The 23,117-nt window shown below is 38.0% G+C and overlaps 1 protein-coding gene across 2 annotated transcripts in view; it reads left to right on the forward strand.

The window, feature by feature from the left end:
* Window positions 1-23,117, forward strand: part of INPP4B (inositol polyphosphate-4-phosphatase type II B) — a 4,727,932-nt gene that overhangs the window by 170,519 nt on the left and 4,534,296 nt on the right. The window contains exon 2 of one of the 2 annotated variants that reach the window (XM_044062266.1): window positions 19,318-19,539. In XM_044062266.1, coding sequence (XP_043918201.1) covers window positions 19,452-19,539 — 88 coding nt within the window. In that variant the 5' untranslated portion in view covers window positions 19,318-19,451. Of the gene's footprint in view, window positions 1-19,228; window positions 19,540-23,117 lie in introns of those variants that run through there. The other variant, XM_044062271.1, reaches the window with a different exon arrangement.

Below are 23,117 nucleotides of genomic sequence, written 5' to 3' on the forward strand. Positions count from 1 at the left end.
TCCAACAACTGGAAAGTTACTTTGGGTAACCAAGACTTAGTTAAAGTACTAGGGGACCACTTGGAACAGGCTCCACGAAGTATGAAAGTCCACTTTATTCACCACTGTTGTAACACGACAAATCAACGATATAGAAGTACATAGATAAAAACCATAAATATACTAAGCGCTTTCACCCCTCTGTTTATAGGGCATCTTCAGAGTACAAAACTATTCTGTTGTGCTGCAGTTTAAATAGTTGCCAGTTGCTCTAATTGCTCTAATCAACATACCTAATTTGTAAAAAATGATAGATTAATTAAATAAATAAATAAGTATATGGAGTCTTCACTTTAGTAAATGTATCTGTCACACAAAAACTTTACACATATATACTATCTATAAACTTTAAAATAGTGCAAATAAATTTAATATAATTCCCTAAAAAAGTGTGCATATATACATAAATGTGTATATATATATATATATATATATATATATATATATATATATATATATATATATTTATCAAAATGTAATATTAATTAAATAAATACAAAATAGACATATATATGTACATATATATGTGTGAATGTATTTTGTAAATTGTTTAATTTAAAAACTTTTAAACCTATATTTATGTATAGATAAATAGAATTTACACAATATAAATAAAAATAAATATAAAACATCGTGAAAAATTGTGATAAATTGTGTATAAGATCAAAATATAAAATTTTTAAATATGTATTGTAGCTCGAACCTAACATATATGTATATAAATACTTAATAAGTATTGATAAATGTATATGTATATATATAAAGTAGATGTATAATAAATATGTATTGTCTAGTTGTGTCACTGTACCTTAAACACTTATAAAACGTTTGTAGCTATGTACATAAGTTGTTCTTTGTACATAATCTACTGTTTGTATGTAGGGAAATACACCTAATGCATTGAGTTATATACAAAGAGATCTCCATTTTAAAATACTTGAAATAGAGATAGAACCATTCAGACCAGGTGTTGTGTCTGCATTTAACCTAAGCTGCCACAAACACTCTTTAGTCAATAGTAAATTATCAAGGTCACCTCCTTTTTCGTACTGATTAGGAATACGGTCTATAACAAAAAGTACAAATCTCTTGAATTGCTCACATTTAGTACTATGGACATATAGAGCATTAGTTGTCCTTTTGTTTCTAATGTCCCTGTTGTGTTCTAATATTCGATCTTTTAGCCTTCTATTTGTTTTTCCCACATAATAAGCTGCGCAGGAAATACATGTTGCTAAATAGATGACTCTTTTAGTATTACAATTGACATAACCGGGACATTGAATTGACCTATCGTGCCCCTGAATCATAGTGTAAGGACCGTCATTAATGAATTTGCAACTTCTGCATAACCCACATTTACTCATTTTAGATATACAGAATGATTTGGTGTGTTCACTACCTTCAATAATTCCTTTTAAATTTTTTCCTCTACTGTAGGTAATCTTGGGGTTACCACCTATGGTTTCAATAAATTCAATGTTGTTGGAAAAAACACATGACCAAGTATCTTGTAATACCCTCATTATGGTGTTAGATGCTTGATTGTATGGTAAAATAAATCTGTCGTTATACCCAACCACTTTGTCTGTAGCTTTGTTACTATTGTTGTCTTTCGGTAACCCATGTTTGATGATAGGTTTAAAAATGTTCTTTCTTTTGTTCACCACTTCATCTTTAATTCTATTAATGAAATCCAAGGGATAGCCCCTATCAATGAACATCTCTTCTATAATTTTTATTTCCTTTGCAAAATTAATGTCCTCACTGATGATACGTGATAACCTTATCATTTGGCCTTTTACCAAATTCTTTTTCTGAAATTGTGGATGACAGCTAGTATAGCGTAGATATGAATTGGAGTATGTCTCCTTACGATAAATGTTAGATTCTACTGTGTTGTCCTTAAGGTATAACCTTATGTCTAAGTAATCACAAATCTCTTCGTGTATCTTTGTTGTGAATCTCAAAAAACTTGTCGAAGTGTTGAGGTAGTTCATAAAATCTGTAATTTCATTCTTTGTCCCTTTCCAAAACACCAGTATGTCATCTAGGTACCTCACATAGAACAATATCTTTGTCCAAAATATAGATGGAAAAACTATATCCTTCTCCCACTGTGCCAAAACTAGGTTTGCATAAATGGGGGCACATCTGGCCCCCATTGCTACTCCAGTGAGCTGCTTGTAAAAATCACCCTCCATGTAGAAGTAGTTGTTATTGAGCACCATTTCAATCATATCTATAAAAAGTCTTTTCTTCACTGTATGATGCTTACAGTAGTTGTAAATAAGTTTCTCAAACATGTCCAGCCCTTCCTTATGGGGGATCACTGAAAATAAATCTATTACATCTACTGTTACCATTAGAAAATCATCTTTGAAACTAAGATTATTAAATTCTGTTAACTTATCCAAACAGTCCCAAGAATCCTTAATAATGTGTGGAAACTGTTCCAATAGAATCTTACAATGATAATCAACATATTTGGCTATAGGTTCCAATTTAGAACCCTTAGCTGAAACTATGGGTCTGAATGGTGGGTCTATAATGCTTTTATGTGTTTTGGGTATCTCAAAAATAGATGGTACTACTGGATGTTCTACTAATAAATACTCATATTCACTTTTTTCTATTATTCCTTCCATCCAGTATTCGTAGAGTAACCAATCTATTTTGGTGTATGCCTTGTACATATCAAATTTATTTACTTTCTCATACATTTGTCCTTTATCTAACATAGTTGACATCTTCATAATGTAATCAACTTTGTTCATTATAATCACCCCACCCCCTTTATCGGGCTTCATAACCCTGTATTTGTTTTCTTTAGTTAATTCCTTCAAACAAAATCTTTCATTGCTTGTAAGATTGTCTTGACAGAATTGTGTTGACTTCATTGTTCTATGGAACTGTGTTGCACATAAATTCTCAAATAAATGAATAGTGGTGTTATGGGGTGGTATGAATGTACTTCCCCTTTTTAAAGTTAGTGTCCCAACCTCTATATTTACCCCATTCTTCTGATTTGCAAAATACATTTTAAGGTTCAATAATCTGGTGTATAGTTTAAGGTTTACTAATAACTTTGCTATATCTAGTTTGTAACATGGAACAAAAGTAAATCCTTTTTTAAGGAGAGAAAAGCAACCACTGTCAAATGTGGTGGCTGTGTAGTTGTATATAACAAACCCACCAACTATATTGACTATATTGTTCTGTCTATCTTCAATAAAATCAGAAGACAGTTCCTCCTTTGATGTATCCACAATTTCTAAATCATAAATTGTCTCCACAACATCTTTGTCTGTTTCTGAACTTAGATCAATGTTATCTAGACTCCCATTTGACTTACACAACCCTTGGACATTTAGTAATAAGTGTTCTTCCTGTGAAAAGTGCTCCCCTTCCTGTGAGTGTTCTGATAGTACCCGTCCTGAAGTCGGTCCCGCAATCTCTCTGACCGCCTCAGGACTGGTTCTTCTAAAAAAACACTATCATGTTCATTTTCACTTGTGTTTCGATTGTTAACAACAAACCTATCTACTTGATGATGTTTGTTGTTTTGTTCCTTATGTCCATTGTTGTTGTCACTATCTATAGGTGTCCCTGTGTTTTTCCCTTCATTATAAATTCTTAGTTTGGAATATTTATATTGTTTGAAATGTGTGTATGCTCTCTTGTTAGCATAGTTGTTTTTACTGGGTTTTTTGGTACTTGCAAGTTACTAGGGGACCACCCACACTTCATTTATAAAAAGGTTGAAGTGTAAAATATATTTTAGAAATAGGAGAACATAAAACTGTTAGAGGAGCCACTGGCACCTACCCATGTTATAACTGCAAACAGTGCAGGTTCATTGATGCATCAAAAAATATATTTTTTCCAAACATTAATAAAATGGTGGTCAGTAAAGGCAGATACAACTGCAAAAGTATGGGTGTAGTATATTTGGCTACATCCTCCACCTGTCATAATTTTTATTTGGGGAAAACAACTAGAGCCCTTTATAAAAGGATTTATGAACACTGTTTGGCTATTAGAAATAAAAACACTAACAATGCTTTAGCAAAACATGCTTTGGAGTGCTCTAACTTCAAGAAATTTGTATTTTTTGCTTTGGATGAAATAGATTTGACTCCATTAGTTACAGAATTCAACAATGCCCTGGAAAACAAGGAGCTTAGATGGCAGGTTTTTCTTAGGGCAGATCCCATTCCTTCCTGGTCTAAATGAGACGTTAAATGTTAAATGTCTTTTAAATAATAGACTATACTATTAAACAGTTTATTTGACAAACATTTTTATAGTAGGCATACATTTGTATGTGCTATATGCTTTTTGTACATATGCCAAGTGTTATATTTCGCATTTTATATTTTTGCCTTTAAGAAAGTGGTATGTATATATTAATTAATAATTAGATGATTGGACATTTGATTGGTTTATTTATTAATCAAAAGTTTGTATTTAAACCTGACTAACTGATTTACTGGTCAGTTCTGAAGAAGTTTATTGTAATTAAAACAAAAGAAAGCGCTTAACTTTTTATCTGTGTGGACAGTCATCATTTTGTCTTCTTTTCAGGTTTTTTTTGAAGTTTATTCTGGTTTTTATGAATTTGGTGTTTTTCATATTACGAAGATAAATATTTTGTTGTATAATGAAAAAGAAACACATGCACCAAACAGAACAACGTAATAAAACAATAGCTGAATAACCATAAAAAGTAACATTTAATAGATGAACAAAGGTAAGTGCTTTCTCAAACAGCTTCTTCAGACCTACAAATTCAACTACCATCATCAATTTATACTAAAATCTCAACGATTAATCAGATAGTTAACAACTGGGCACCTATCCTTAAAGCCCTAGGCAAGCTGAAATGCATCAGCAATCACTACCATATAATGAAAGCATCAAATCCTCATACAATAGGAATTAAAAAAAAAAAAATAATATATATATATATATATATATATATATATATATATATATATATATAGATATATATATCTATATTAAAAAAATATGTATATAGATACTAATAGGACCTATAGAGCTACAAAACAATTCAAGCTTTCAGAGTATGTCTTTTAAAAAAGGATTCAAAGAAACTTTTTCATTCACCCCCTTGCCTTGATCCGCCCTCAGTCGAATAATCCATCTAACCTCCAGTCTCTATGTGATTCCGAATATCACCTTCACACAGACCGAGCTGTACAATATCTATTACCATAAATCTAAAGGTATGTCCCGCATCCTCAGCTTTAACATGTTTAGACAGGGCATTATTGGTCGAAACAACACGAATATTATATGTGTTCCCTCATTCTGTCCCTTAACACCCTATCAGTCTTACCTTATAGAATGCTTTGCACTCTACACAGTAACATAGATAAACAACATGTGAAGTTGTGCAATCAGCATTAACTTTAAATATATTTTTCATCCCTGTATCGGGATGCATAAAAATACCTCTGCTGTCAGTATAGCAGCAGTAATTACACTTCCCACATGGGCGAGTAACACCATCCGGTCGATCCAGATTACCAGTGTATGTACTGGGATAGCATAATAACTTCTTTAACGACTTCTTGTTCTTATACTAAAACCTTGGTCTCACCCCTACCAACCTTTTAAATGGGGAACAGAAGTCAAAACATTCCAATATTTCCCTATAACCTTGGCAATCATCCCAACGTCAGCGGTATAGGAGGTAGAGACGGAGGCAGTCATGTCTGCATGATTAGAAGTGGACGGGAATTTAAATATCCAAAATACGTACATAAACACAACACAAAGATACATATATAAACATGACGTAATAAGACTTAAAAGTCAACCGAGTTTACAGTTTACATGCACTATAAAAGACATATTAACAAATTTAAATAGTAAATACAAATATTAATTTCTCTTTTATATTAAAAGTCTCATTGACAAAACAAGACAAAAAGAAGAAATTTCACTTTTATTATTTTTTTTTTCTTTAATTTGTCATAAAAGTTGTCTAAGGAAGCCATCCAACAATGAAAATCTTGCCCTTTAGGCAGACATCATATATAACAGAAAAATAAAATAAAGTACAATAAAACAATCCCTTTCTTTCAGGATATGTAGACTCAAGCCTCCCAAGTAATTACTAAGCTAGCTGCCTTTGTGGGCCATTTTAAGCCTATCCAATTTTGTTTTTAAAGATGAGAATCAAACCTTGTAACTTGTGTCTATGAGATAGACACTTTAACCTTATACCAACCCCCCTTGAGAAGCTTATTGTACACTAGATAGTGTAACAATCGGTAGTAGCAATGAAGTGGTACACAGGACAGCACTGTACAATGACATACTAGTCAATGGTTCTTTAGAAGTGGATAAAGATGATTCAGAACTCTTCTAAAGTTCTTAAGCAAACCATTCATGTGCACAGTCCTTCCCTCCACAAGGTCACGATGAGCAGAAATGCCAGAAGCAGGTACCTTAACAGTGGAATAATTGAGACCCAAATCACACAAGAGTCTGAGTTAAGACTAAATAACCTACAAACTCACTACCAAAAGCAGCATAGGACACCTCTTAACTGAAATGGACAATGTTGTCCACTTAATATGCATAGTGAACAACTTCAGCTACTTCTGGAAGAACTTTGAGAGCAAAGAATGTAAACTAGATGCCAGATCCTGAGGTGGAACTACTTGTTACCCACAGCTGAAAAAGGGACTTCACTTTATACTCAAATAGCTTTTTGTATTATTAAGGACCTGATACATGAAATTACACCTTATTTTACCATCGATGAGAAAAAGATAAGTTTAAGCCATTCTTCTCTGGATTTTATGATATAATATAAGATCAGGAAGAATGGGAATAAAGTCTATTGGACTATGAGAGGATAAGAACCCATCTTGTCTCCCTTGTTTTGCTGAATAAAAAAGGACAAAAGCAACACCACATTTTTCTGAGTGTTGAGCAGGCCAATTTTAAGCTGCCAACCTCACTAACAAAGCATCCATCATCAGGAAATGTGATAAGTTTTGCTACAGGAATGGAAGACCTCAAATAAAATTGAGGGAGATAGTACACCCCCCCAAAACCTCATAACTATGATTTAATACCGCGAGGAGATCTGGGCGTGAGTAGTAAGTGCGGTCACTCATACCTCATCCTGCACTGCACCAGCATTAACAAACATCTTCTGTTGTGTACATGAAGCTGTGAAGATCATGGCCACATTCAAGCTTGGAAACCACAACAGGGTCTAACCTAGGACCCTCATCTCTGTCCTCATTCCTGCTGTCATGGAAAGGAACTCCTGGACCTTCTCACAGAGAAGAAGCTACTGACACTGAGGGATGTACAGCTGTGCCCCAGTAGAAGAATCCTCTCAATCAAGCTTTAGGTCTACAGTCACTGGAGTTCTCAGGTAAAGGATGATACCAGATGATTCCTCAACAGGGCCACTTGGAGCCATTCAGTCATTCAGAGAAATGCAAGAAGGGTCTTGTCCTACAAGGCAAGTACTTTGGTACATACTGTTGTAACAGAGGGGAGATCAAGTTGTTGCACTTTGTATTGAAAGTGATGCCTATACAGAGCAAACCGAAAGACAGTCCATATATATTTACCATTGCCTTTTTCACCGTAGGCATGGAAAAAATAGTCTCTGGATAAATTCACTTATGAATAAGAAATAAATGCATTTTTAAAATCTTTCTGTACAGACCCAGACAATAATGTGGCAGAAAGCATCTAAAATGCCCATCATGGTGTCCCAAGGCAGCAGGGTCATGACATCATGGGAAGTCGCCTTCTAAAATGTATGTGCTGAATATACCTGTTGAAATCCCAGAAGTCCAGGATATGACAGAAGTAGGTCTCCAATACTCTTCAGAACTAAGAAAAGGAGGTAGTGCACCCCTTGTCCTCTTTCCATACATGTAGTAGTCTGTATGGCCTCTTTGTGAAGTAGACTCATCCTGTCACAATATTACTGCAGTGTTTGCTTAACCTCTATGCAGAATCATTACAGGGGTAGGACATAAGAGCTCCCCATATTTTATCAGTAGGAGTACCTTTCCATCAATTGTGATGCTTGCAAAGGCTGGAGAAAGCTCAGAAATATTACCTGCATACAGCCTTGAGCAGTAGTCAGGACTCCAAATTCTTTGCAAGTACAGGTAACTGGCACTTAGCAGCTGCAAGAAGACAGGGCTGTCAGATGCTTGGAACTCCTACTTATGCAGTGAGGGAGTTTCTTCTTCTCCCTGTAAAATTTACCAAGCTTGTAAGAAACCAAAGGATGGGGGGGTGGGGCGTAACAGAGATTTTCCATAGTTATCAAGACCTGTCTCCTCTTTTGCAGTTTCTCCACTAAAATTCTGGGAGACATGCCAAGGAAGACCTCCTACTGGACACAGGTCTCCAGAATAACCTGCTTGAGTCAATTGTTAAAGAAAGAGAACATCAGTCACACATTTTTTTAGACACGTAACAAAGCCTGATATTGGATTAGATGGCAAAGACTGAAAATCTTTCCAGTGACTGAGACACTACAATGGACTGGAAACTGGATATGTGAGACAAATAGCCGAGGGCTGTAAACCCCAATATAACATAAGAAGCACAACCTGCTGTTGTTGTCAAGTTCATTAGATCCCTATCGTAGTCTCTAGGACCTACACAAGACTGCGGAGATCTGATATAAGCTGGGAGTTGGATTCTTACAGAAAATTTTAGACCACTAAAATGGGAACTTATAGATGATACCCACATTCTTGAAAGCAAAATAAGTGGTATACAGATGTTTCCAGGCTATAGATGGCATCCTTTAGAACAAGCTCAATGGGTATGACCTAGGTATCTTCTACCTTTTCCCCAGCTTCCAGGTCAGAGGTGGAGCCTGAAATAAGCCACTCCAGAAATGATTTTGTTAGTTTCAAGGGATCCATGCAGGGAATTGTAGGGAGGAGAAGGATTTGTTATTTTTAGTTTTCTCTGCCATAAGGGCTTCTTGATCCTCAGAGACAAGTTTCAATGGCAAAGAAGATAAGAAAGACTATTCCCTATCCCTTGCTTCACTCTGGTGGGCTCACACTTTCTCAGTGAGCATGTGGAGGGTCTGGATTGGGATAGGTGAACACTGGAGAATAAGTAATGAGGCAGCTATCAGGGAAGCAATAACCAAAGGTAGCTCTTGGACTGGTGAGACCTATGCATGGCATGGTGCAAGTGTCTTTCAGTGTTCCCTAAAAGTGCATTTATGTGCCTCAAGGAACAGATCCAACCAGACATCAAATAGCTGTCCAACATCCATAGGTTCATAGGATCATAGGAGGTTACTAGGCTATTGGCCCTTAGACCTCTACAAGCCTAGCCATGTTATACCCTTGTTCCCTTATGGACCAAGATATATAGTCTATGTTTGTGCATTAATCTAAGATCAGCACCGGCTGCCCTGTCTAAGTGGGACATAGGTGAATCTCCTGGTGTAAATTTATGGTTTCCCATCCAATTGTCCAGATTATGCTTAAATGGGGCCATTGAGGAGCTCTGTTTTACATGAATTGGGAGTTTGTTTCATAGGAGTAGGAACCTCCGGGAGACAGAAGAAATAGCCAGGGATTGTTATGGCTAGGCTTGTATAGGCCCTAGGGCTGATAGCCTAGTACCAGCCTATGAACCTATGACAGATCTGTTAATATCACAGGCTAAGTTAAGGTCACTTGAGTGAGTGAATCTTGTCCCACTGGATTTGTGGATGTGCAGCATCATCATCAAGGCAGGGTCTGAGCACAAGTAGTCTGTAAGCATTCTATACAATACTGAGTAAAGTGATTGGGAATTCAGTCTGTCCATGTAGGTCATGTGTTGTAGGCCCTAAATTTTCTTGATGAGAAATCTATGAGGTCTCTCCAGCTGCTACAGGTGTCTGGTGAGGTACATACAGAAGAGAGCATTGTACTCTATTATTGGTCTGATGAGAGCTGTGTACGGGGGAGTTATAACCTCCTTAACTTTGGATGCTATACCCTTGCTTTTGAAGTGTACAACGTAGAAAGCCTTCCTTACTGCTGTGGTCACCTGATGATCAAATTAAGGCTGCTATCAACTTGCATTCTTAAATCTCTCACCACTGGGTTTGAACTTAGGGGGGTATTATTGATGTTGTAATTAGCAGGGATTTCTCCTTTGCCAAAGGGGATGATAATACATTTTTGTGTTTAGTTTAAGTCTGTGGCTTTGACACTAATCATTTGTCTGTTTAAGCCCATTTTGTAGTATGTTGACATCTTTGGGGGATTTGATGATGGAATCCAATTTGCAGTCATAGGCAAACTTGGTAAGCCATAGGCCATCTATTTTAACCTGGACTTCTGAAAATTAGATACCAAATAGTAGGGGGCCTAATACAGATCCCTGTGGAGCACCACTGGTAAACAGGTCTGCTAGTAGAGTTGGCATCCCCAATTTCGACTGTTTGTGTTCTATTTGTGAGCGAGTTGGCAACCCATATAGTGACATAAGGGTTAATCCCTAGGTGGGTGAGTTTCTCAATGATGCCTGAGTAAGGGATTGTGTCAAAGGCTTGGCTAGGTTGAGATAGGTAGTTCAAACTGTTTTGCCTTCATTCAAGGCCTTGGTGACCCAGTACCTTGGATTACTACATGAGCCCTGCTGATGTGACAGGAACCAAAAGACCCTCCTCAGACTGAGACATTAGCCCTTGCCTATGTCTGTGAAGAGGCCTAGAGAGAAACCCCATCAGCCCTGAGTGTAACTAATGAGCATGCACCAGGGTCTCATGGAGCCACCTTTTGGGGACAGGCTGATCATAATCCATTCACTCAACCATGGAATGGGAGGTGCTCATTTCCTGGGATGATGCCCACAACCTGGTTGGAGTATATCTCTTATGGGCTTTTCCTCACCCGCCAAGGTAAAGGGTGACTTATTATTTGTTGAGGTGATGCAGGTGACATGTAGAGAGCATGAGGCTGCCTTGGAGCAGACTTATCTGTAGTAAGATGTGACCTATACATGTTATTTATATATATATATATATATATATATATATATATATATATGTATTTAACCTATTTATTCCCTAGAACCAGACTGGATTTAATCAAAGGACCTTTTAGGCTAATCCCTCCACTAGACAGTCTCAGTAACCACTATCTTGTGAGACACTAGGCAGAGCATTCACTTTTCCAGTCTGCATCTCACTTAGCTGGTTTAAATATCAGCACTTATGGCAGAGCTTGGCATCAAGGTCTCCCTGCAGGCAGTAGATATAGTACCTATGCAGATATTGACTCATGAGTTGACAGAAATGAAAACAGTTTCCAGGCTTGAATTTTCTGGGTTGGGAGGGTGGCCTAATGGTTAAGGTGTTTGCCTTACAAACACAAGGTGTAGGGTTTGAGTCTCACAAGGGATAATTGGCTAAGCTCAAAATGGCTCCCAAGGGTAGTTAGCTTAGTACTAATTTATGAACTTTATGAACTTTAAATGTTAGAACTTTTCTCTGACAATCCTCAGGAGTAAGAGCTGAGCTCTGTGAGTTGCAGATAACAGCTGATGAATGGAGGTTTACCATGGCTGTGCATGCTGCTCTAGCATGGTGCATGATGCCATATTAGTCACCATCTGGAGGTGCATGAGGTACATGAGTGTGAGGGTGAGAGAGACAAAAATTACTTAGCTGGAGACTGCAACAGAAGAAATTGTAACAAATACCTATATCAGAGTTCTCATGATAAAGATTTTACTGACCAATCAAAATATCTTGCAGCACTATTAGAGAAAAGTCAGCTTTTTCTTTGTTTATAAAGTCCTGAAAGAACAGTACACCTTGTAGTATTAATAAATGAAGCTCTGCCCTTAACTGGCATTCCATGTTTCAGTTGTATATTTTAAGGTTAACTGACTAAAAGCTTTTAACGCCTCAAGTGCAGGACTGGGATGACATGGAAGAGAGTTGTCCAGATTGACATTGGGAATCAAGATTTCAATGAAAGTCTTTGCATGATTAACAATGACATAGGAAATCTCCAGAATCTAAACCCAACCCAGTTCAGCTTCGTCAAGGGCAGGTCCCACCTGCTCAGTATGGTGGACTTCTTTGAGAAGGTCACGAAGGCCATGGATAAGGGTGAGACAGTGCATACCACCTACCTTGACCTTGCTAAGGCATTTGACACAATAGCCATCTTGGGTATTGCAGATAAACTCCCAAGGTTGGGCATAAACCTCTATGTCACCAGACGGATAGGCAAATGGCTCACAGATAAGACACATGTGGTTAGAGTAGAGGAATCCACATCCAGCATGAGGCCAGTCACAGCAGAATATCACAGGGCTTAGTGAGGGGCGACCTCCTGTTTGGGATATACTTCTCTGATGTCAAGGCAAATGTAGATGGCCTTTGGCTGACCATGGTTTGCAGCTGACTGAAAGTTGGGGGGCAGTCACTGCCTCCCCAAACAAAGTTGATATCCTAAAAGACCAAAACACTCCACAGAGTATAAAGTTGATATCCTACAGAGAAGCCTGGTGGAGAATAATGATTGGTGTCATGGCCACGATCTCAAACTAAATGTGAAGAAGTGCATAATAATACTCTTTGGGAAATCAAATGCACTTTCAAATTGCAACACTGATAGCACCCCTCTAAGAGGAAACCCAGTGGTGAGAGATCTGGGTATTTAGATAAACTGTAATCATTACTTTGACCTCCAAGTGTCCACAGTGCTGCGGAAATCCTTCTGTGTGGCTTAGCTTATAAGTAAGGGCATGACATGCAGATCTAAGGATGTCATAATGCCATTGACCAATAATCGAGTATAATGCACCCCTTGGCATGTACCCCGCCACGCACCTGCAACAGCTGGAGTGTTCTCAGAGGTTATAAATACAGGGTATAACCAACATGTCATATGCAGACTAATCAAAAGCCCTACCATATTCAGTTTCCTACTGATTACTGAGGGATGATCTGTGCCTGACTCTTAAAAGGCAGTCTCTGACCCACCCCTGATGGAAATGTTGACTATTCATAAAACTAACTACACAAGGGTTACCCACGCCAAAGATCTAAACATAATCTCTGACATGAATAGATCATTCTGGAGTGACAGATATGTTTCCTAGAGATTGCCCCTCTTCTGGATTAGGCTTCATATTCCCATGAACCAGAGCCCTTCTTTGACCATCTTCAAGTGCAATTTGGACCAGTGGATGGCAAATCACAAATTCAGTCCTGGAGTGGTGCCCATGTTCCTTATGGACAGAGCCAGTGTGTAAAAATAGTCAAAACCCCACTTGCTGACCCTTGTTATCTTTCTCCTAGTAACAGAAAATTGGGTAAAATCTGTGTGAAACTGTCTATGCTTGTAAGGGCTCTTGAGCCATTAGCCTAGCAATCTACTATGAACATATGAATGACAGTCTGTGCAGTAGAAGGCTTTAAATGTCTGCAGTCTTGCTGTTTTTCAGCCTGGTAGAGTGGCTGAATAAATTTGGCAGTGCATGAAATCTGATAATTCTGCTGAATATGCACTATACTTTGTTCACCGCTATATGGTCAAGTGAAAAAGTCTTGTGCATTTTTTATACATAAACTAGAATTTTTGACAAAGGAAATTTCATTTGTCCTTCAAACTGGCTATCTATTTGCTTTCATAGGTTCATAGGAGGTTACTAGACTAATGGCCCAAAGGCCTTTACAAAGCAAGCTGTGTAAAAACCCTAGTACCCTTATTGACCATAGTTAAATGGCCCATCGTTATCAGAGTGATTCTTTGATCAGCTTCAACTGCCCCTGTCCATGAGGGGACACAGGTGCCACCCCCACAGTGAATTTATGGTCACTTATCCAGTTGTCAAGGTTGTGCTTAAATAGGATCCTTGAGGAGCTCTGCTTTACATGGAGCAGGAGCTTATTCCAGAGGGGCAGCAATCTCTGGGAGTCATATCTGTCTCTCCAGCATATTCTGTAAATGTTACAGGCTAGGTTGAGATCCCTGGGTGAGTGACTCTTGGCCTATTTGATTTGCAGATGTGCAGCATTTCCATTAGGGCAGGATCAGAGACTGCTCTGTAGGCCAGGCACAGATCGCCTCTCAGCAGCTTGTATGATACAGACTACAGCGACAGGGCTTTCATTCTTCCCATGTAGGTCATGTTTTGGAGGTCATGGATTCTCTTGGTTAGAAACCTCTGTGTTCTCTCCCGTTGCAGTAGGTGTCTGGTGAGGTACATACAGAAGGAAATGCTGTACTCAATTAGTGGTCTTAAAAGGGTCGAGTACAATGGAGTTATAACATCTCTAGTCTTGGATGCGATACCTTTATTTATGAGATGTGCAATGTAGAAAGCTTTTCTTGCCACTATGGACACATGGTGGATGAAGTTTAGATTGCTATCAGCCTGTGTTCCCAAGTCTCACACCACTGAGTCTGAGCTTAGAGGGGTGCTTTCTGTCATACTTAGCAGGGGCCACTTCTTTGCCAAAGAGGATAATGAGACTTTGTTTGCATTACATTTTAGTCTGTGACCATGGCACCGATCATTTGTCTGCATCAGCCCCTTCTGTAATATATTAACATAGTTGGGGGACTCTATGATTGTGGCCAGTTCGCAGTCATCTGCAAACTTGGTAAGCCACAAGCCATCAACCTTCACCTGGATTTCAGAGAAATGGATTCCAAACAGTAAAGGGCCCAGCACAGATCCTTGTGGTACCCCACTGGTAACTGGTCTACTGGTGGAGGTGGTGCCTCCAACTTTGACAGTGTGTATTTTTCCATTGAACCATTTGGCAACCCATCTAGTGATGTATGGCTTGATCACCAGCTGGGAGAGTTTCTCAATGATACCTGAGTGGGGGATTGTATTAATGGGCTTGGCTAAATTGAGATAGGTGGTATGTACTGCTTTTCGCTCATCCAGTGCTTTGGTGTCATTCTCAAAGAAGTCCACCAAGTTCAATAAGCAAGATCTACCCTTGACGAAACCAAACTGGGTCAGGTCAAGAGTTTGAAGGTCACCTATGTTTTTGTGGGTAAGGTCCATGATGATTCTTTCCATGGCCTTGCAGATAGGTCTGGTTAGGTGTATCGGACAATAATTCCCAGGGTCAGTTGATGGACCCCCTTTGTGCAAGGAAATTACTTTTGCTGTTCTCCACTCTGCCGGAACAAAGCCAGTGCTCAGGCTATGGTTAAAGAGAGTGCTGAGTGGTTCTGCTAGGTCCTGTTTTAGATTGTTTAGTAAGCAGCCTGGGATGTTATCTGGTCCCATAGAGGCCATGTTTTTGGCCATGGAGACCGCTTGCATAAACCTGTTCTTTGGAGAGATTCGGTAGAGGGCTGGTGTCAGGAGTGCTGTGGGGTATATCTGGTGGGGATAGGGGGGAGGTGAAGTTATTACCAAATCTGTCAGCCAGCAGGTTGGCAATTTCCTCAGATTCAGTGTGAGTGATACTGTCCACTATAAGTTCAGCACAGCGCCGGGCATTCCCTTTTAGGTTTCACACATAACTAAAGAATGCTTTATAATTGTCTTTAGCAAGGGATGCTAATTTAGTCTCGTAACTTGCCTTAGAGGACTTTACAAGATATCTGATTTGTTGTTTAAGCTGTAGAAGGTATTCTTCCTCTGTTGAGTAAGATCCCTCCTGTTCTTAGACATCAGTTTCTTTCTTTCTTGACTAAGGTGAATACAGTGATTGCATATGACCATTTTTCTGTCTAAGACCAAAACAGAATAACACTGAAGAAAGTACAGTGATGTCAGCATGCTATATTAGTGGCTTAATAGTGGTAAATAATAGATATTGGAATGCAACTGTAATCACAGCTCGTAGCTAATAGGCCATTTAAACCTATATTTTAATAGCCATTACATTTAATATTCAAATGAAATGTGTAACTATTACTGAATATGAAGGCACTTAACATTGTCACAGCAGCATTTGCTAATGTATATACAACTGAATGTGATCAATGAAACAGCTGATGTATACATCATACAGACTGTTCACATAATCACTCATCACACCCTTTGAAGTTTCACTAAGCTCCTGATTTAAAGCACGTACATTGTGTTTTAAACTCAAGGAAGTATGTTATTTTTCTTTGAAGATAAATGTGGTTATTCTGCCCTGCCAATTAGGATTTCTGTAAGCAAACTCTCTCCATTTCTCTCACATTCTACTGCAGAATACACTGGAAGAAGAAATAAAATATATTGTAAACTGCATTTTAGAAAAGATGAAGGTGAAAATGCTATATGATAGCTCATATATCAAGGGGCCTAGGTAGCTACAAAACAACTTTCTTAAATTTGTTCTGAGTTTTGAAAAAGATAGTGAAGATAATTTTAATTAAATCCCTTGTCTTTTATTAGAAATATAACTTTCAAATGAAAATGAACACATCATCACTAAGGCATAGGATCGATTCATTAAAGCTAATTTAAACATGAAATGCAGCCGCACATAGAACTCTGTGAGCTTCATTAATAAAAGCCTCTGATGTCTGTGCCTGAACTATCCCGCAGTCACAATTTACTTATCAAAGGTACACTTGTACTATCATTATGGTCGATTCTGATTATCGGTGTGCTGCTGTCTTTTACATTGTGACATCAGTGACTCATTGATATTCTCTGCCATTTGCCACTGCTGAGGTAGCATTTCTACTTAGCTGTTTGCAAGTGCATGATAAAATGCCACAGAACCTTTGACCATTACAAAACAAACCCTTACAGCATTACTGCGTTTACCGAAACCCAAATTGTTCTCAGTGCAAGCACATGGCAGTCAGAACACGAACATGCATCTCATTTTGTCAAAAAGTTTTATGACACTGCTGAATGACAATGAATGATAAATATCTGCTTAAAGTATTGGTTTTACCACTTGCCTCCTCAACATACACAGTAAAGAGTCTAGTAACTACTTTCGTGTTTTGCCTGCTGCTTTTCACTTTTCTTTGGATTACATATAAAAAGACATGCCATAGAATTCGGTTTAACTAGCTTTCCTTGAAGTTGATTATTTTCTTCCACTGAGCAAATGAAGCAAATTCAATATTAATGCCTATTATTGCATTCATAAATGTATAATGTGTACCGATTGTTTTATATAAGAGGGTGTAAAAGAGTAGCATAGAGGTGCAGTATTTCTTGTTGCTATGTCACAGCTCTGCTTTGGGACTTCATTTTCTAGCTAAGTTTATTGTTTGTGTGAAGGTTGTATATCTCTTTTTGCCCCCTGTCACTTTCAAAGGCTTATTACTTTGAAAGACTTACTCTTCTAAATTCTCACTACTGTTTTACGCATGTTTGTGTGAGTGGTGCTGTACAATCCACTGACATATGGTACAGGTGGGACCCACTGTTTTCATGAGTGGCTGCAGCACACCACTGCCCTGAGCAGTGTTACACATTTTCATATAACGGCTAGGTGATACCTAAGAATATATAGTGATAAAACAATAACCTTATTTCAGTGAACATTTGTTACTCCAGTTCCATTTGTTTTCAGTTTTAGAAACTGAATCAAGTCTCTGATTAGATTGCCAACAGCACAGCATTAGCCCTCTCATCTGTTTGTTTCTGGAAGTGCCATGAGCCATTTTAACCTTAACAACACTTGCACATTTCAGTCCTTGCCTCAGGGACCCGATGCATTCAGATATTTTCAGTGGAGACCTGTCCATTCAATGATGTTTGAGTGATGGATGAATGTTTTTAAAACATATCACAGCTTACTGTAAACGGCAGGCATCCTTCTGTACTTTTTTCCTGTGGGATGGTGGTATAAAACAGTACCAGTGTTAGAAAGAATTGCACGTGGCATGCCAGGGTAGCTGCTAACAAAGCACCTGCTTCTTGCCATTTTAGAACCAGGATTTTTTTTTTCTGCCAGTATCATAAAAGAGGGTAAAACTTAACTAATGGACAGGAAGCTATGTGGGTCAGGATGAATTTGAAATCATTAGTTTTCAAGTAAAAGGCAGGTAAAAAAATGGAATCCTTCAGTTTCTGAAAGTGGGTCACCAGTCTTGCTTGGTGCATTTCCTGACACTTTGATGCATGGGGCCAAATCCCTCATTTCATGATTCTGGGAATCTCAGGGGTGCAGTTAAAAATAAATGCATTTTCTTTTTTGGCAGAGAACCTTACCACGTTCATATACCTCTAGGAAATGACTTGTGTGTTTGGTAGCTGGTATACTTAATACTGAATTCTGCAAGTCCTAATGTCTATGTGCTGGAATGTTCACTCTGAAGACCCACTCTATGTTAATATGTTGCATCCCCCAAAATGCTAATATAAGTACAAAGAAACACTTAAATATTTGAGCCTAACCATTCATACATCAGAGGCACTTTAATTTCACAAACTAAAAGTTGAGCATGTACATACATTGTTTTAAATTATAAATCATATTTCATTTATGGCAACATGATTCTCTAGCGAGTCAAAAATCGTGTGTGTGTGTGTGTGTGTGTGTGTGTGTGTGTGTGTGTGTGTGTGTGTGTGTGTGTGTGTATATATATATATATATATATATATATATATATATTTATATATTATTATTATTATTATTATTAGCCCAGCAGAAAGTAGGATATGTACAGTTAGGGTAATTTGTATTATCTGAAAGACTGATCATTAAGCAATTAAGATGCTATCTTGCTGAGCTGCAAGTGACGCTGTGGGTAGTAATGAGGTCTGTAACTCCCTCATTCAACCTGTTGACTCTTCACAGAGGAGCACTGTCATGCTAAATTATCTCTTCTTCCTGATGAGCAGTTTTCAGGCAGAAATGTCTCGAAGACCAAGTGTGAAGGACAGCAGAATGATGGACAGGTTCACCCTTGTGAATCCCATAGGTCCCATTGTCAGAGCATTTGTCTGTAGATGCTGTTAAATGTATTGAATTTTTTTTTTCATGAGCGGTACCCGTAGATACCTGCTGAGTTGCATATTTCTTGCTAGAAAAGATTTTCAGTTTGCTAACTCTGCCACCTAGTTTTCAAAAACATTAATTGCTTTAGGATATGCTGTGTTGCCCAGAGCAAATGGTTTGTTGCATCAGTGAAGCAGAAGAGGTTTGATTCTTAAGGTGGCTTGGGTGTGTTTGATGCCATAACAAAATATGGATGCACACTGATTTATACAGTGCATAGCATGTCTCTTTCAATGCCATTGTTTCATTGTTAGTATTTAGGCTTCTGAAACTGTGTTGATGTGTTCTGAGTGCAGAGTTTCAAAGCGGAGAGCAGGACCTTTATATTGAAGCCATCTCAAAGTCTGACTGTGAATCCTGGGCTGTGGCACTTGGACAAGCAAACTCAGAAGGCTTGAGAAACAGAATCCGTCAGCTCCGACAACTAATCATGGAAATTACTGAAAAGAAAGAATCAGAAGGAGGACAGCAGTTTCTTCCTGCAGAGGCAGAAAGTCTCGGAGAACCTCGACTTACAAGTAAGTCATATTCTGTTTAAACCATTTGCTTTTTGTAACAATTCCCTTTTTATTTCTTCAGAAGCTGTCATGTGTCACTGATAGTATATGTTTAACTATGTGACTCCATTTGATTGCATAACTCTATACAAATTAATTAAAAATGTGCTACAAATGGATTCTTGCTTGGCTGTACTAGCCAAAGCAGAGAATGCAGCAGGCAAAATAAATGGATTTTTTGTTACAGAAGAGATAAAATGGAACCAAGTCCTTAGTGCTGTTTTACAGATTTTGATGTTCGTGTTATTAGATCAAGCAGCAGACTTTTGTCATTGTAAATGTTATTAGTTATAACGAAAGCATCAAGCTGATGTTAGAGAAACATTAAGTGTTTTATGACTGTGCTGAGAGAAATCATTTACAGAGTTTCAGAGCGTGTCATTCTGCAGCATACCTTGTATTTCATTGCTTGGTTGCAAGCCTCCCTGGTTTTCAGTTGGATCTCCTTTCATGTGCAAAGTTCTGGGCACTGAGTGATATCCAGATCATTGTGCTCTCTGTGGTGGTGTTTTAGTCTAAGTGATGCTTGAAGTGATGGGTACCACTTCAGCAGTACCATTGCCGAAACTAAGGGTCTGTATAATTAACATGCAATGACTTAAGCTCAAGCATAACAGATCACAACTTAACACTGAATGCAAAACATTTTAAAAATACTATAATTTGAGATTAGTGAATTATTCTTAGCTGATCTTGTTTTATTTCAGCTATGCATGTAGACACACACACACACACACACACACACACACACACACACACACACACACACACACACACACACACACTTTAGTGGTGTGAAGGAAGTTTTGGAATTAGTTAATACCACCTTTCTCATTGTTGTCAGTACAGCTATACACAAGACATTCATTTCTCCTGCTCCTTTAAAAGTAGCCAGTTAATCTACAGAGGTACTGCTTCAACTGAATTATGGCTGCCAGTTTCATTTTTATATGTCCTAAGTTGCTGTGTGTCTAATATTTTTATGGAATATTGTGCATAGTGTATAAGATGAAATTTTGAAGTAAAAACCTGATTTTCAAATGTGGACTTACTTTTCAAACGCTGAATGCATGACCAAATTGGGTTTATTTTGCTGTTGTTATTGAGTACAGGCTTTCTGAGTATTCTTTACTGTTAAGCTCATGGGAGATCTATATTCGCAGTTATTGTAATCTCTGCGTCTTACTTAAAGGAGAACTGTTGTTTCTTGGCAATCAACAAGGTGATGCTACCATTTGAGCATCTTTGTGGTAAGGTCCTACTAAGATAACTTCCTAAGTAAGCATTGTTTGACTTGAAGAAGACCTGCCTAGAGTTTCCCATATTAGTCAGCTTTGAGAGCTGTTCAGGATAATATGACATTACTTTGATTAGGATGTTTTTCTTCTCAAGCAGTATTATGTGTTTGTGTAACTGAGAGATATCTGCAGTTATATACTTTAAACTTGGTGAAGTATAGATTTAGCCACTGCAAGTAGGTAACTTGTATACTGCACAGTTTATCTCTGGCTTTTCAGAAGTTCATTTTCATTATTGGATACCAGAAAATAACAACATGGTTACCAGCAAAATAGAAGAATGTTAGTTTGTGAGTGCATGATTGCATATCTAAAGTCGATTCATGTCACATGACTGAATGATTGAAACATTGAACCTCACTTCAGCAAGACGAGACCATCAAATGTCTTAATCATCAAAAGCCGACAACAGCAAATCTCACCACATCGAATAGCAATAGTTGGCCAGCAGTTGCGGTATAGCATCTTGTTACGTTTGGTATGTATAACACGATGGGAATAAATGTATATATTCTTTCCAGCTTATGCTCAGCTGTTGGACAACTGTTGCTATTCGATGTGGTGAGATTTGCTGATGCTGGCTTTCGATGATTAAGATGTTCGATGCTCTGTTACCGAAGTGAGGTTCAATGTTTTAATTGTTTGATCATATGACAAGTATCCCTAAGGTCTACTACATCATTAATGTTCATTCATTTATTATTCATTCGTTTTGTGAGTTCCTGTTTATTCAGGGAGCCAAAGCCTATTTGGCATTCAATAGGAGCAAGTTCGAGAAATCAGTGAGGATGACAGTCCATTGCACAAGACACAAACACACACACACGTTCATTGTGCATGCATAACTATAGACAGTTTGGAGAATCATTTCTCCTACAGGATGTCTTTAAAATGTGGAAGGAAAAAGGAGCAACTGCCAAAAACTCTTGTGGACAAGTAGAGAACAAGCAGGCTCGCCACAAAAGGCACCTCGGCCAGGAACTGAACTGCATAATCATGGACTGTTAGATAGCAGCACTACCAGCTCTACAACTGTGCTGCATTTGTAAATTAAGTTGTACTTCATGTTGCTGCAGTTCAAATATGACTAAATGGCCACAGCATAGCAGGATACATGGAAAAAAGCTGGCACTCATGTGCAGTAGTCAGTCCTTATTACTGTCTCAGATTATAAAAAAAAGCTTATTTTGGAAACTGCCCAACAGCTCTGATTATTAGGTACGTCTTCCTGTAGCACAAAAAAGGAATTATCCTGTATGTGAACTCTCTAGTGAAATGAAGGGGTCAGTGTTCTGATCCTACCCTTGGTGGGTCAGAGTTCTGATTATACCATGGGTTGGGTCAGTGTTCTGATTCTACCATGGGGTAGGTCAGTGTTCTGGTTTTACCCCAGTCTGCAGCTGTCCCATACAGAGTTATTTAATTTCTTCCTATCTTCTTTACTTTCCCTTGTTCAAATCTCATTTCTTCAATCCGAATTATACCCCTGAACTACTGGAGTAAGCTTCTTCATTCCCAATGATCCATTTTCTGTAGTATTATTTCATCATTTCTGGTATAACTATACCTCATTATGTTCTCTGTTCTTTTATTTGTCTCCCCAAATTGCCTTAAGTAAACATTTTTAACACTCCAATAATGGTTGTAAAGTCATTAAATTCCAAGACAGAAGCATATATTTGTTTGAGAATGATTTGACATGGGCATCAACCCCCTTTTTTCCATTTTGTATATGAGGTTGGGGTGTCATATCAACAGTGGCCATGAATAATGGTATTAAAATGATAGTCCTTTAATTTCTAAAGAAGCAACATGCAAATTATCGTTGGATATCTATCAAACCTGGCTTGGAAGCTCTCTGATTCAACAGTTTGTGTTTTAAAGTATTTCACTTAACTACCACAGTACTATAGGTGATTGCTAGCTAACACACTACTGTAAGTCATCCTTAACCCTCAGAAATCATCTTGTAACCATTAAGTACCACATTACTGCAGGTAACCCTAAAGTCCACATTAATGTAGGCAATCCTTAACTACCGCATTACTGTAGGTAACCCTAACGTCCACATTAATGTAGGCAATCCTTAACTACCACATTACTGTAGGTAATCCTTAACCAACACAATACTGTAGGTAACCCTAACTTCCACATTACTGTAGGCAATCCTTAACTACTACAATACTGTAGCTAACCCTAACTTCCACATTACTGTAGGCAATCCTTAACTACCACATTACT

Source organism: Protopterus annectens, chromosome 2.part1, assembly GCF_019279795.1.
Source record: "Protopterus annectens isolate FY-2018-M chromosome 2.part1, PAN1.0, whole genome shotgun sequence".
In the NCBI taxonomy this organism is placed as follows: domain Eukaryota; kingdom Metazoa; phylum Chordata; order Ceratodontiformes; family Protopteridae; genus Protopterus; species Protopterus annectens.